The 14023-nt window shown below is 48.0% G+C and overlaps 1 protein-coding gene across 5 annotated transcripts; it reads left to right on the forward strand.

The window, feature by feature from the left end:
- The first annotated feature begins 10116 nt into the window (after positions 1-10116).
- LOC123411317 (actin-related protein 2/3 complex subunit 3) lies at positions 10117-13011 on the forward strand. 5 transcript variants are annotated; one of them, XM_045104247.1, is made up of 6 exons: positions 10117-10260; positions 10728-10805; positions 10896-11051; positions 11928-12036; positions 12116-12385; positions 12729-13011. In XM_045104247.1, exons 3-6 carry the CDS (start codon positions 11049-11051, stop codon positions 12869-12871), a joined length of 525 nt encoding a protein of 174 aa, XP_044960182.1. In that variant the 5' UTR covers positions 10117-10260; positions 10728-10805; positions 10896-11048; the 3' UTR covers positions 12872-13011. The 5 variants fall into 5 exon arrangements, with proteins under 5 accessions (XP_044960182.1, XP_044960184.1, XP_044960185.1 ...); XM_045104249.1 differs by having other exon boundaries at positions 10155-10260; positions 10968-11051; XM_045104250.1 differs by lacking the exon at positions 10117-10260 and adding an exon at positions 10491-10576 and having other exon boundaries at positions 10968-11051.
- The last annotated feature ends 1012 nt before the right edge of the window (positions 13012-14023 follow it).

Below are 14023 nucleotides of genomic sequence, written 5' to 3' on the forward strand. Positions count from 1 at the left end.
CATAGAGATTTAACAATAATTCATGGACATTGACACGGGTGTGTATGGCGCAATCAGATGGGAAAATAAATACCCCTCCGTTTTTTAATATGGATTTTTTAGTAATTTTACTATAGACTATATAATGTGCCAAATTAATGAATGAATCTACATTCTAAGAGCATCTACAACCAGACCACTCATATCTGTCTCAAACTTCCAGGCAACCCATCCGGTCACTGACCGGTCACGAAATTACAACTCGGTTGGACCCCTTAAACGGGCTTCAAATGCCCAGGCTGACCGACACCTCTTATATCCAACCCAAATACGGGACGGATATGGGGGAGTCCGGACACGCCCAGGCACGTCCGCCACATCGGAGCCGACATCCTGACCCATCACAAATCGGGCCAAATTCATCACGTAGACCAACCAGACCCATTTGTTATTTTCATCTCTTCTTCGTCCTCATGTCGTCCGCCTCGCAGCTCCGCCGCCGTTCGTAGCCTCTACCCCACCAGCTCCATCAGAGGAGTCTTCTATCCCGTCCTCGTGGTGGAGGACGTCGTCGTTGGCCCGGAAAACACCGCGGTACGTACGACAACTCTCTAACTCTGCCTTGTGCTAGATGTGTTCGGTAGAATGTCTGGTCGGGTTTTTTGGCCTTTTTTTAGGGAAAAGATGAATTATGATGCTCCGTCCGGCGATGAGTATGGACCGACAAAGCTTGATCAACTGATTGAACATGAGTTCTTCGATTCATCGGATTCAAACGAAGAAGTGGACATGATCATGCTCATGGCCATGCATGAAGAAATGGGTCGTCAAGTGGAGCATATTCTCAATTTCAAGGGCTCAATCAAAGGGAGAAGAGTGATCAATCGGGATAGGGTATCCGGGACAAAGCTATTGCAGAAGGATTACTTTCCTCCGAACCCAACTTTCCCGAATGATCCATGGTTTCGTCAACATTTTCACATGCAAAAACCATTATTTTCGTAAATTGTGGAGGTAGTGGAGCACACGATGACTTCAAGCTAACAAATGATTGTTGCATTAAACTATCTTTCTTTGCCAAACAAAAGTGCACGGCTGCTCTGAGAATGCTTGCACTTGGTACTGAGTCAGATGTCGTTGGCGAGATAGTCAGGATGAGGGAGAGCACGTGCTTGAAGACTACTGTCAAGTTCGCATGTGCTGTGGTGGAGGTGTTTGAAGCAGAGTATCTGAGAGAACCAAATGTGCAAGACATAGAGAAGTTGTTGGCTATTGCAGAGGCCAGAGAGTTTCCAAGAATGTTCGGATCAATTGATTGTATGCATTAGCAATGGAAGAATTGTCCCAAAGGGTTGCGAGGAATGTATCAAGGTCACAACAAAGAGGCCACCATCATACTAGAAGCGGTGGCATCACATGACTTATGGATTTGGCATGTTTTTTTGGAGTGTCGGGTTCTCACAAAGACATTAACATGCTTCAACGATCTCTGGTGTTCAGGAGGCTTTGCAATGGGGAATCACCTCATTGCAACTGCACCGTCAACGGTCGAGACTACAACATGTGATAATATCTCGCCGATTTCATATATCCTCAATGGGTTACATTTATGAAGACCATATCCGAACCACATGGAAACAAACAAAAGCACTTCGCAACAATGCAGAAAGCAACTAGGAAGGATGTGGAGAGGGCATTCGGAGTGCCGCAAGCGCGTTGGAGAATTGTCAGTGGCACTGCACTAATGTGGAAATTAGAAATATTGCGGCAGCTGATGACATGTTGTGTTATTTTGCACAATATAATCGTCAAGGATGAGGATTATGGTTTAGCTCAAACCAATGATTGTGAAGCACCTGTAGAACAAGTTGAAATTCCGAAAGATCAACATGCAGTTCAGCTTATGAACTTTCTGCAGATGCATCATAATCTCCAAGACCATCACGTGCACGCGCAACTACTCAGTGATCTGGTGGAGCATACGTGGACCCATAATGAAAATCAAAGAGGAGATGATTGATTGTGCACTTCAAATAAATTTGATATAAACGGTATTTATGTTAGGTATCAACATTTGTTATTTATGTGTGGTATTAGTCTTTGTGATAGATGTGCATGGTTTTGCATGGATTTGTGAGTCCAGATATGAGATATGTGGACGTGTGGAACGATTTATGAGAGGCCTTCCAGATGCATCCGCGGACGTGTGTGACAGCCCGAGACCGACGTTCCAGAAGATTCCCCCTTCTTTTCCGTTTTCGTCGTGTGATTAGAAGTATTCGTTGCATCGTCATGTAGTTGCATCACGCATGGCATCATGTCATCGGTGTTTTGTCGGTGTTGCTTGTTGCTTCGTGTTGTTGGGTGTTAGTGTTTCGTGAGTGGCGTCGTTTGTTGGCGCGATGAGAGAGGGAGCGTGAGGGCCACCGCTAAACCCCGTTGCCCCGCCGACCTAAACCTTCTCCCCTCCTCTCCCCTCCTAAGTTGTTTTGTGGTTTTGCTAAAGATTTCTAACTTTACCCCTCTTCCAAAATATTCGTCTTCTTTTTAAAAGTCCTTTTATTAAACGTAGGGGCAACCCTTAGGTTTTATTTTAACTCTCCGTTTGCCTTATTTTAATACCCTCCCATTTTATTTTTCTCTTTCAAAAGGTTTTAATTTATCCTTTAAATAAAGAGGTTTTATTTAATTCTTAAAAGGGGTCATTTTTATTTTCTTGTTAAAAGAGTTTTTAACTTAATTCTTCAAAAGGGTGTTGAATTTTAATTCTTTTAAAAAGGGTATAATTTTATTCTTAAAATAATTTAGTTTTATTTGATAAAAGGGGCCCAATCTATTTTATAGTCGGGGCATAATTTTTGGTTTTAAGAAGTCAAAGGTCTTTATTTTTTTCCTATTTACTTTAAACATTTTTTTTCCGTTGTTTGTTGAGCTTCTGTTAAAAAAAACGAATTAGCAGGGGGAGGGAGCCCAGCCAGCCGGCCAGGCCAGGCCCAGGCCAATTCTCCTGACCTAGCGCCCCAGCCAGCCTCGCTCGCTCCCCTCTCCTCATGCAGCGCCGTCGTCCTCCCCCATCTCCCTGCTCTGCCCGATTCCTCCTCCCTCTCCTTCCTTGCTCGCCGCGCCTCCAATTCCCATGCCTGTAGCCAGCCTGCCGGAGGTCCCCCTCGCTGCCGGAGTCCCTCGCCGGACCGCCTGCACCAGCTTCTGCGCCGCCCCGCGCGGCAGCAGTCCTCCCGCGCCTCCCGTCGCCCGTGCCAGGCCCTCGACCCAAGCTGCGCCGCCCCGCCGACGCTCCTCCAGCGCCGCCCAGCTGCGCCACCTGCGCCCCCCTCGCGCGTCAGTAGCGCCGCCGTGCCGCCCGTCCCGCACCCTGCGCCCTGGCCTCCCGTCCGTCGCCGAGCCCCTCCAGCCCCGAGCTCGCCGTGCTGTCGCCTCGCCGCCGGAGTCCCTCGACCTCGTCGAGCCGGCCCCGCCGACCTCTCCCGCGCCGCCCTCGCCTCGGGTTCTCCGCGCCGCCGGTCGCCCTGGCCTCCGCGCCTGTTCCCCGCGTCGCCCCGCTGTCGCCAGCTTTCGGCCTCGCCGCGCCGCCGGCCGCCTCGCCCCTCTGCTCCTCTTCCCCAAGCTCGAGCCGTCGCCCTCGCCCTGCAGCGCCGTCGCCCCTGCGCCGCCCTGCCCGATCTGGCCCCGTTGGTTGTTGCTGCTGCGCCTCCCCGTGCGCCGCCCCTCGCCTCGGCCTCGCCCTGTTGCCGCGTGCCGAGCCGCCTCGTCCAGCCCTCCTCCTCGTTGCTCAACCGGGCCAGTGCCGCGCCGTCGTGCCGCTGTTGCCGCTGTCGCTGTGCGATGTGGTGCTGTTGTTTGTGGCAGCTGCTGTTAGCTGATGCGCTCTTGCTGTTGCTGAGCATCTCGCTGCTGTGCCATGCTGTTGCTGTTGCCGAGCCGCTACTGTTGCTGTAGAGGTTAGCTAGGTTGCTGTTGCTGCTGTGTGCTGTAGCTAGCTGTTGGAGCGGTGCCGTTTTGCTGCTACTGCTATGCAAGCTGTCATGCTTGTTGTTGCCGAGTTGGTGCTCCTGTGTGCCTTGCCGATATTGCTGCTAGCTTGGCTTAGCTGCTGATCGCCTTGGTCCCGCGCGCCCCCGTGCTCGCCCTGTTGCTGTTCTGCTGCTTTAGGTGTGCCTACTACCGGGTGCTGTTGCTAGTTGCCGTAGATGCTACTGCTGCTAGCTGATGCTTTTGTTGTTAGATGCTAGTCTAGGTAGCTAGTGGCTTGCGGTTGTCCGCTTATTCTAGTCATGATGCTGCCGCTTGCGTCGCCGCGCGGACCATCCTCGCCTACCGTGAGTCGTCGACGAGATCGGCAAGTGCAACGACGACCTCGACGAACCCCGAGCACCGACGGAGACGTGATCGACTACCGACGCCGAAGACCGTCTGCCGACGCCGAGAGTACGACTACCGTCGACGAGACCGTGTACCACTACTTCAACTACCGGTGCGTGTACGACTACTTCCACGACGACCATGACGTCCGCTTCGACCGAACCCCTCCGACTCGCATGCGTCGAAGGTATACCGTTGGGGCATGTCGAGTACCGTGTGCTAGTGATGTACGGATGTATGTGTTGTACAAGTTGAATGCATGTATGCACCGTATTTATGCACCGTTTAATTGCCGTGTACGTCGTCTTCCTTTTCGTCGAGCCCTCGACACATGGGAACCCGAGAAACGGGATCACCCCAGCTTTATTTACCGTTCCCGCACGCGTTCGTATACGTTGGCACGATTGCTCGCCGAGTTGTCGTGATAGGAACGTTGCCGTGGCATCGTTTCCGATTCGCCGCCTTGTTTTCCTCTCGCTCGCCATGACGACACCATGCTTATTTCCCTCTTTGTCGTGATGTGTCGAGCTCTCATGCATGAAGCATTCATGGCATATGTTTTTGTGTTGCTTGTTCTTGTGCCGTAGCTCCGTTCAAAGTCCGACGTGCTGTCGACTAGGTTGTCATGTAGGTTCATCGCTCACCCCGTGCCATGTTAACAACATTTAATATTGTCTTGTAAATAATTGGGAGTTAATTAAATATTTAAACGTGGAGTTTCGTCGATATGCAACCCGTTGCATATCGAGCTTCATTTAACGTGTAGTGTATGTGTGAGGTGTTTTGCCGTGCCATCCCGTGCATCGATGACCTGTTCATGCATCATATTAGGGTTGCATCATGTCTTGCCTTGTGGTGGTGAATACTTGTGTTGATGTTTGTTTCCGGTTTCCTCCGTCTCGATAGAGTTCCGCAAGCGTGTCGGAATGTGAGGACCGTTCGACTACGTGGGTTCGCCGACTTCACCGAGTTGTTCTTCTTCCAAGCGGGATCTCAGGCAAGATGATCATTTCCTCAGATACCATTACTATCATTGCCATGCTAGTTTTATCGCTGCTATCGATTATGTCTCCTTGCCTACCACATGTTATTATCAGCCTCTCAACAATGCCATGATCACCTTCAACCTGTTCGACCTAGCAAACCACTGAATGGCTATGTTACCGCTTGCTTAACCCTGTTGTTAGTGTTGCTAGTTGCAGGTGCCGTCGCTTCCATGTGAAAGCATGAGTTCCTTGTTATATCACCTTATATGAATGCTATTTAATTTAATGCACCTATATACCTGGTAAAGGTGGAAGGCTCGGCCTTTTTAGCCTGGTGTTTTGTTCCACCTTTGCCCCCTTAGTTTCAGCTACCGGTGTTATGTTCCATAATTGAGCGCTCCTAACACGATCGGGGTTGTTATGGGGACCCCCTTGATAATTCGTTTTAGATTAAAGCTGGTCTGGCAAGGCCCAACTTTGGTACTACATTTGCCTAATCACTAATAAACTGCATAGGGAGTAGTTAACCCGAGGAAATTTAATCAACCCCCGGGCCAGTGCTCCTCATGAGTGTTGGTCCAAACTAGAGCCGTTTGCGGGGCCAACCCGGGGCAACTCGGGAGATTTCTATCAGGCCACCGTACGCTGTGCTTATCCGTCGTGTCCTGAGAACGAGGTACGCGACTCCTATCGGGATCGTCGACACGTCGGGCGGCCTTGCTGGATTAGTTTTACCTTTGACGAGATATCTTGTGCATCGGGATTCCGGTGACGCTTTGGGTAATCTCAGAGTTGAGGTTTTCCACTAGGGAATCCGACGAGATCGCGAGCTTCGTGATTGAGGATTTCTATGCGGCTTGTGGTAATTTGTGATGGACTAGTTGGAGCACCCCTGCAGGGTTAAATCTTTCGGAAAGCCGTGCCCGCGGTTATGTGGCAACGTGGAAGCTTTGTTTAACACTGGTTCTAGATAACTTGAAGTTAACTTAATTAAAACTTGCCAACTGTGTGCGTAACCGTGACTGTCTCTTTCGTGAGTTCCTTCTCCGATCGAGGACACGGTGGGGTTATGTCTGACGTAGGTAGGTGTTCAGGATCATTCATTTGATCATCAGTACTCACGTCTGCTATGCGTAGATCTTCCCCCTCTTATTTCTTGTACTCGTAAGTTAGCCACCATATATATGCTTAGCCGCTGCTGCAACCTCACCACTTAACCATGCCTCGCCTAACAAGCTTTGCTAGTCTTGATACCTTTGGAAATGAGATTGCTGAGTCCCCTGTGGCTCACAGATTACTACAACACCAGTTGCAGGTACAGGTAGAGGGTACTTGACGCGAGCGCGTTGATTGATCATTTGGAGTTGCTTCTTCTTCTTCTTCTTCGATCTAGGATGGGTTCCAGGCCGGCAGCCTGGGATAGCAAGGATGGACGTCGTTCTTCTTTTGTCGTTTGTTTTCGTCCGTAGACGGACCCTGCTCTTACTCTTGATGTTTATGTAATGTACTGATGTGACTCTGATGTAGCTTGTGGCGAGTGTAAGCCAACTCTTTATATATCTCTTCTTTTCAGTACATGTACTTGTAACAATATCCATTCTTGCGACACGACGAGATGCGCTTCTATCCCTGACGAGGTCCTCGTGCCAAATTGAGGATAGGGTCGCATCTTGGGCGTGACAACGTGCCCTGGCACGTCCGCCGACATGTAGGGGCGTGAATTTGCCTAGACCAGTTGTAGATGCTCTAAAATATGTCTATATACATCTATATGTAGTCTATAATGCGTAATCATTAAAGTGACGTATTTTGATCAATATGTGTTAGTCATCCACTATGTTTTGATGGTTCCATGGAGCATTATGATGATTTCATACACCTAGCATACCTCGTGAAAATATATACAACATAAATTTCAAAAACATTATTTCAAGCGTATTTCAATGTAATTTTAAAACCTTTCCTTAGAGATTCTTGAGTTATCAACACGAATTAACTTATTCGTACATCTTATGAAACCAAGCCAGGTTTTTCCTAAATTGTGTCAAAATACAAAGGACAAAAAGAGTTTCTCCTAAATTGTGACAAAATACAAAGGACAAAAAGAACACCGTGTGAATTAAAACTCGTTCAAGGAAAAATAGATCTTTTTCCTCCCTAACAGGTCCGGACCGGCAAAATTTAAGCCCGGTGCAAAACTGTAAAATGAACCCTATCTCACTAGAAAAACTATATAAATATAATTATAATATAATGTAGAGATCATAATATCTTACGGAGTAATGAAAAAAAAATCAAGAATCATACTTATTCTTGGTTGTAAAGTGATTGGTTAGCAGAGGATACTCGTGTTCTTTTTTTCATAATAAACGCGTCCATATTTCCATACCGAGACTGAGTTAATTTTTTGACTTTTTGTTTCTTCAAACGCTTTTGATAACCAGATTCATGTTTTCTAAGTGAAGACGTGATTTGAATCTTGCAATTCTAGACACCTAATTGATAAAAATAATTAAATTAGCTGCAAACTTGGGATCAAAGCTAAAACTCACTCAAGGGACAAGAGCTCACGGCAGGCCAGACACTGGATGTGGATCAGTGGATGCAACGCCAACGAGGCATGTACCCTGCTTCCTGATTCCTTTAAATTGCCTGGCCGTAGTGCCGTTTTCTCTTGCCTGGTCTGATCCAAGGCCTTATCTCATCGCTGCCTGGACTGTTGAAAGCCCTAGCCGCGTTAGGGTCGAACCGACAAAGTCGAAGGGACACAGAATAAGAGGCGCTTCAATCGCTGTTTGCTGAACGTTGAGTCTCGTCTGTGGCTTCGATCGTTGGCGCTGGGTCTCCTACGCCAGCAACGCCGCATCGGTCAGCTACTGGGGAGTAGTTAGCGCTGAAGCCTCGAGTCCCATCTATCATTATCAAGCCTAATAGATCTGTAAAAATAAGTTTGAGGCCCCTAAAAACTAGAGCCCTGTGCGCCCGCACAGGTGACACACCACTAGGACCGGGCCTGTCCCCTAACTCTAGGCAAGTAGGCAAACTCTGCACTCCAAGCTTCACCGACGATCCCATGAATTCTTGTTCCCTCTGTCTACCACTTCGGCGGTCGCATGAGGAGGGGGGGGGGGGGGGGGGGGGTGCCCTGGTCAGTGCCTTTTAGTCTTTACAGGTGCGGCGTTCGGACAGATTGCGACACTTCTCCTTTGAGGTTTTCTTCCAGGTTTCAATCCTCCTCAATTCCGTTCATCTGGACGTAGTCGACGAAGCTCCGAAGTAGTTTTCTGTCGTCTCGTTGGGGCGGTGAGTTTAGTGTTCCTCGTCATGTGAGGAAAATTTGATGTCAGGTGCTTGAGATCTATGCAAGGGTACAACGACGAATAGTACAGACACTGTAAATCTTAAAACACATGCATGAAAACTTTCCGGCTGTCATCTATAAGGTGAAGCTGTCTTTGTCGTAGGGGAGCAGCAAAACATGAGTGAAGTCTGAAATAAACCTTAAGATTGTAATTGCCGACGTAACTGAACCCTCATCTCTAAATCCCTGAAATCTGTACCCTAACCTTTCTAATCCCGGTCTATCCAATCCCTAGATATGTTTGGCAGAGCAGGAAAAGCACAATCCTGTCGGGTGTATGCTTTTCTCCTAGGTGTGGGTCAACACATCATAGCCATTTTTCCCATCTGGCCACGACGAGCTTGAGCAGAGGGGAGCACCGGAGCAGCACAAGATGGCAACCACCAACGTAGAGTTCGGCAGCCAATATATATCACGCCAAGCTCCGGGCGCGGTCACAAAGAGAAGGCCACGCTGATCCCGCACAGCGCGGCGGACGCCGACGCCGCCGTCGCGGCCGACTCCATCAGCAGCCCCGTCACCTCCACCTCCGTCGCGCTGCCTTGGCCACCGTCGAGGATGCTCAGGCGCGAGGGACGGCTGGAACACTCTCTGGCCGCGGCGGCGAGGCGTGCAAGTTCCTTGCCGGCCCTGCGCTGCGCCGCACGGCCGAATCCAGGCGCGCCCCGTCGCGTCGGTGCACGGCGGCAAGCGCCTCAGCCACTTCCTGCTTGAGCGCGACCACGGCCTCCTGGAAGCATCCGTGCGCGTCGGCAAGGCGGAGGAAGGAGTACAAGAGCCGGTCGACGTTGCCGCCGGTGCCGGAGAGCTCGCCCTGGGCCTTGGGCAGGTCGAGGAGGTCGCCGAGTGCGTCGTGGAGCGCGTCGACGTGCACCAGCCCCATGGCTATGGAGGCGGCCAACGCCGCCGGGCCCTGCTGCGCCCAGGCGTGCACGGAGCGGATGCGGGTGTGGAGATGAGCGACGCGGTTTCTTAGGAGAGAGATAGATAGATCGGGCTAGAAAAGATGAATATGACATGTGGACCCGTACTGTCAGTGGATTAAAGTGTGATCCCGACTGGGATACTTGATTTCCTAGCGGGTCAAACAAGTCTAGATAGGTTCACGGTTGAGATTGATCGGGATCCATAAATATAGGATACATATTTGAGGGATTTGAAGGCAAAGGTTTATTTCCGACCGGCTTTATAATCTTAAGGTTTAAAACAAACTTCGCTCAGCAAAACATCCACCCGCCAACAACTTATTCTGGTAACACTAGTGGGGTCTCGAAATCCCAATGTAATTTTGTTACGTTCAGTGCGGTCTTCCGACAACCTTTACAATAGACCTGATTATTTCATCAAGAAACAAGTGCCTTGAAAAACGATTTTATACGTATTTGTGAGACTGCGCGCAACGCCTGCCTGCGTCGGCCACTCGCTTGCGTCTCCTTCTCTCTCTAAAAGGAAAAAACGCCCGCGTCTCCGTCCACGGATCCGCCACCGCCGCCGCCGCTCGCCGGAGCCCGCCTCGCCCCCCCGTCCACCCCGTCCCCCCAATCGTTAACTGCGGTAAGCGCCTCCCTACCCGCCCCCTCCCCCCTTTCAGCAACATCCCTTTCCTGCTCATCTGCTCCGGTCGCCGCGGGGCTGCGCGCCGGCGATCCGGTCCGGGCCACCCCGCGCTCCTAACCTTTGTGACCAGTCCCGCGTCTCGGGTTAGATCCCCAGGGCGCCCGTTGATTGCCGACTGTAGATCTGAATTTCGTCTCGGGAACTGCTGGGGGGCTCGACGTTGTGAGGGAAGCATTTCGCAGCAAATCCGTCCGCGTGGTTATTGGGCTTGGTTGATTGTGCCCTGATTTCCTTTCAATCCTCTTCGCCTTCGGTATGATGTCTCGAATGGTGATGTAGATGCGGCCAGGATCATCCAATTTGTTCGCTGCATGTCTGCATCAGCTACTTGCCTGCTGCCTTTCGTGATTACCATACCACTCCAACTTTTTGCTATAGCACGGCTTATTATATCTTCGATGCAGAGCCTGAATTGCTGCCGGCCGACAGGGGGCATTAGCCAGCTTCCGAGGAAGCTATTCAAAGCCAGCCAGCCTTCTTCTGTAAGTGCTTTCTCAAAACTCCTGCATTCGTATGCAGTCCGTTGAAAAGCAAGTCCAGTATCCAGTTGCCTTATTATCTGTTCTGTTTAGGTTTCACAGCTGTACTAGGGCCAACTTCCTTCTTCGGCAACCGGCCTCAATCCCATCCTTTCTCTCTACCAGATAGACGCTACTCAGGAGATCTACGTAGGCGGCGTTCCTTGTTTGTCCGCGGTGCACCGTACCCGGCGGTCCTTCATAGCCATGGTGAGTTACTTGCCATCTCCTTCTTCCAGACCTTGTTATTCCTTGGACGCTATTGTCACCGAATTTGGGCAGCCAATGGGTCTGACTAGGCCAAATTGAAAGCAAAGTTTTGTTTTGACCGTTAAGTTGGCACATAAAGATTGGTGCCATTTTGGACGTGCTCTGTTTTTCATTACTGAAGTCGGTACTGCTACACTAACCTATGCAATGCACCTCAATACCTCATTACAAAAGTCCTGTTTATTTTTTCTCGTTATTTACCAAATCTGGAAGGTCCTGGAGCAAAGTTTGGGAAGGTTCTGGAAGCTGATGTTAAAGTAGAGCCCAGATAATTCTAGTTTGGTATCATCACAGTTTGCGATCCATAATACCCCCTCTGCTCCAAAATAAGTGTCGTGGTTTAGATCAAATTTGAGCTAAAACCACGACACTTGTTTTGGAATGGAGGGAGTACATAACTAGAGGGGGGAGGCACATTCTGCTGCACCAGCTACAGCTGTGTTTTGTTCATCCAAGGGATTACATAATTAGAGGGGGGAAGCTATATGACATTTTCATTTGCAAGTTAAACTTACAGCTATATAGTTGTGTGTTGTCTTCTGCTAATACCAGTCAAGGCAGTCTAAACAGGAGAAAGGTAATAAGGTGACCTCAATATTGTGGGTCAAAGTACTTCAATTAGAGTTACTCTGTTAGAAACACCTTTCATGGGTTTATCCGTATGATGAATGTAATAACAATGGAAGCAAATATCTATCTAATGTGCTCATCACTTGCTTTAGTATCCCATCCTAGTTTTGTTAGTTCTGGTCTGGTGACGGTTAACATCAACTATGTGATGTCTGAACACCTTATGCATTTCTCCCTCGTGGACAGGTTTATCACTCTAGTTTCATTGATGATGACGGGATCACAAAAGCCTGTGGGTGTCCTTTGCTTCCACTAAAAACTCATATAAAGGGCCCAGCCCCAGCCTCAGATTCAGGTACTGTTACAACATCAGACACATTTCGGTCCTGCACGACCACGCTGAACTGCTTATTAAAACATTGATGCTATTACAGATAAGGCGGATATAATTGATGAAGCGATAACTTTCTTCCGTGCAAATGTTTTCTTCAAAAACTTCCATGTCAAAAGCCCAGCAGACAAATTGCTCATCTATCTGACATCTTACATCAATATTGCCTTGAAAAGACTAGAAACCTGCCGGACGCTGGCTGTCGGAACCAAGGCAATCATTAACCTGGGATTGGAGAAAGTTCCTGTTCCTGGAGAACCAGGATTTCCTTTCCCTGGACTTTTCACTCTCCCCCAATCTCAGGAGGAAGCAGGTATATGGCTCCATCAACTTCAATTGCATATATGCATGTTCGTACAGTGAAAGTAACTAAGCTAAACTCTTCTCTGCAGAAGTAAGAAGTTGTTCACGTAATTTACTTCTTGAGAGAGAAGCAAGTACTCCCTCCGATCCATATTACTTGTTGCTCAAACGGATGTATCTAGACTTATTTCAGCGCTAGATACGCCTGTTTGAGTGACAACTAATATGGATTGGAGGGAATAGTAGTATTTTATTCAATCCTTAGGCTAGTTCGGCTATAAATTGGAAGATACCGACCAAATCTAACAGCAGAATATTCTAACTCCCATGGAATGTGACCCTCTCTAATGCAGAACTGTTGAGGAACTATCTGAAGCAGATAAGGGAGGAAACAAGCGGGAGGCTGCTCAACTGCGCTTACAGAGCTAATGGCACTCCAAACAAATGGTGGTTGGCTTTTGCAAAGAGGAAGTTCATGAACGTTGTCATCCTTTAGAGCGTAAGCATATCAGCAACAGCTTAAGAGGCGTTCATGTAAATCCTGATTGCACTTGCACATTTAGTCCTACGATGATGTAAAAGATTCTTTCTCTTTGAAGTCTTCAAGTATACAATGACGAAAACAGTTTCTTGCAATGTACCTGCTGTTATCATGGCCTTCACTGAATGAATCCTTCATTTTCTTCCTGTGGGACTTGCCCGAAACTGGACCGGGTTTGCCGTCGATGCACTGTTATGCAGATTGAATAACCTATGTCAGTTACAATTCTTATGATTGGTATCGAAGACATAATTTAGGTACGATGATTGTACTGCGACTTTTATGCAGGCCTGCTTGCCTTAGTTTTCCTTTTCATTTGCACAATCTTCTGAGTGATTGTGCCCTTCTGTTTAGCATTTATATTCAACAACAAAAGGGGACTTTATAAATTACCTGAAATTAGTTGTGTCATCTAAATTTATTGACCTGTCGGTTTGGTACAAGTTATTTAGTTCACATGCTATCTCCCAGAGATAACAATAATGTTCACACATATAATGAATACATGAGCATGTTCATATTGACGGTAGGTGGTTTCAATTGTTCATGCATATGATGCTTACGGAGATTTAATCTCCCCTTATTATCGTTTGCACGGTGGAAAATTTGCTATTCGATTTGCATTGAGAGAAGGGATGTGGAACCCGTGTACAAATAAATCAATCTACAAAATAATGTGAGATAAAAACATGACAAACAAATCAAAATTACCATGTCACGAAGGTGTGGCTGTGGGGCTTGTCGCTTGTGGGTTTGCGGGTGGCGTGGCTGTGGACAAGAGACCTTTTTCCTGAAATCCCTGCAAAGGAAGAATTTCTACCTCTTTCTATAAGATTTAATGAAAATTGATAAATCATTTAATATAATTGCTATGCTTAGTGTGTGACTCGTTATTTGTTTCCTTTTTAAAGAAAAAAACTTAGTAATCTATACTACTATTAAACAATCAAACGAGAACTTTTTTACGTGCACCCAGTAATTAGTACACAAAAATACACGAAGCAATCAACATCAAAAATTAGTCCCACAAATCCTAATCCAACAGCCAGCATTTACCTAATACATCTATGTGCGTACTTAGCAAATTTCCATGACTGACCGTGCTCC

The sequence above is a fragment of the Hordeum vulgare genome, chromosome 7H (genome assembly GCF_904849725.1).
Source record: "Hordeum vulgare subsp. vulgare chromosome 7H, MorexV3_pseudomolecules_assembly, whole genome shotgun sequence".
Classification (NCBI taxonomy): domain Eukaryota; kingdom Viridiplantae; phylum Streptophyta; class Magnoliopsida; order Poales; family Poaceae; genus Hordeum; species Hordeum vulgare.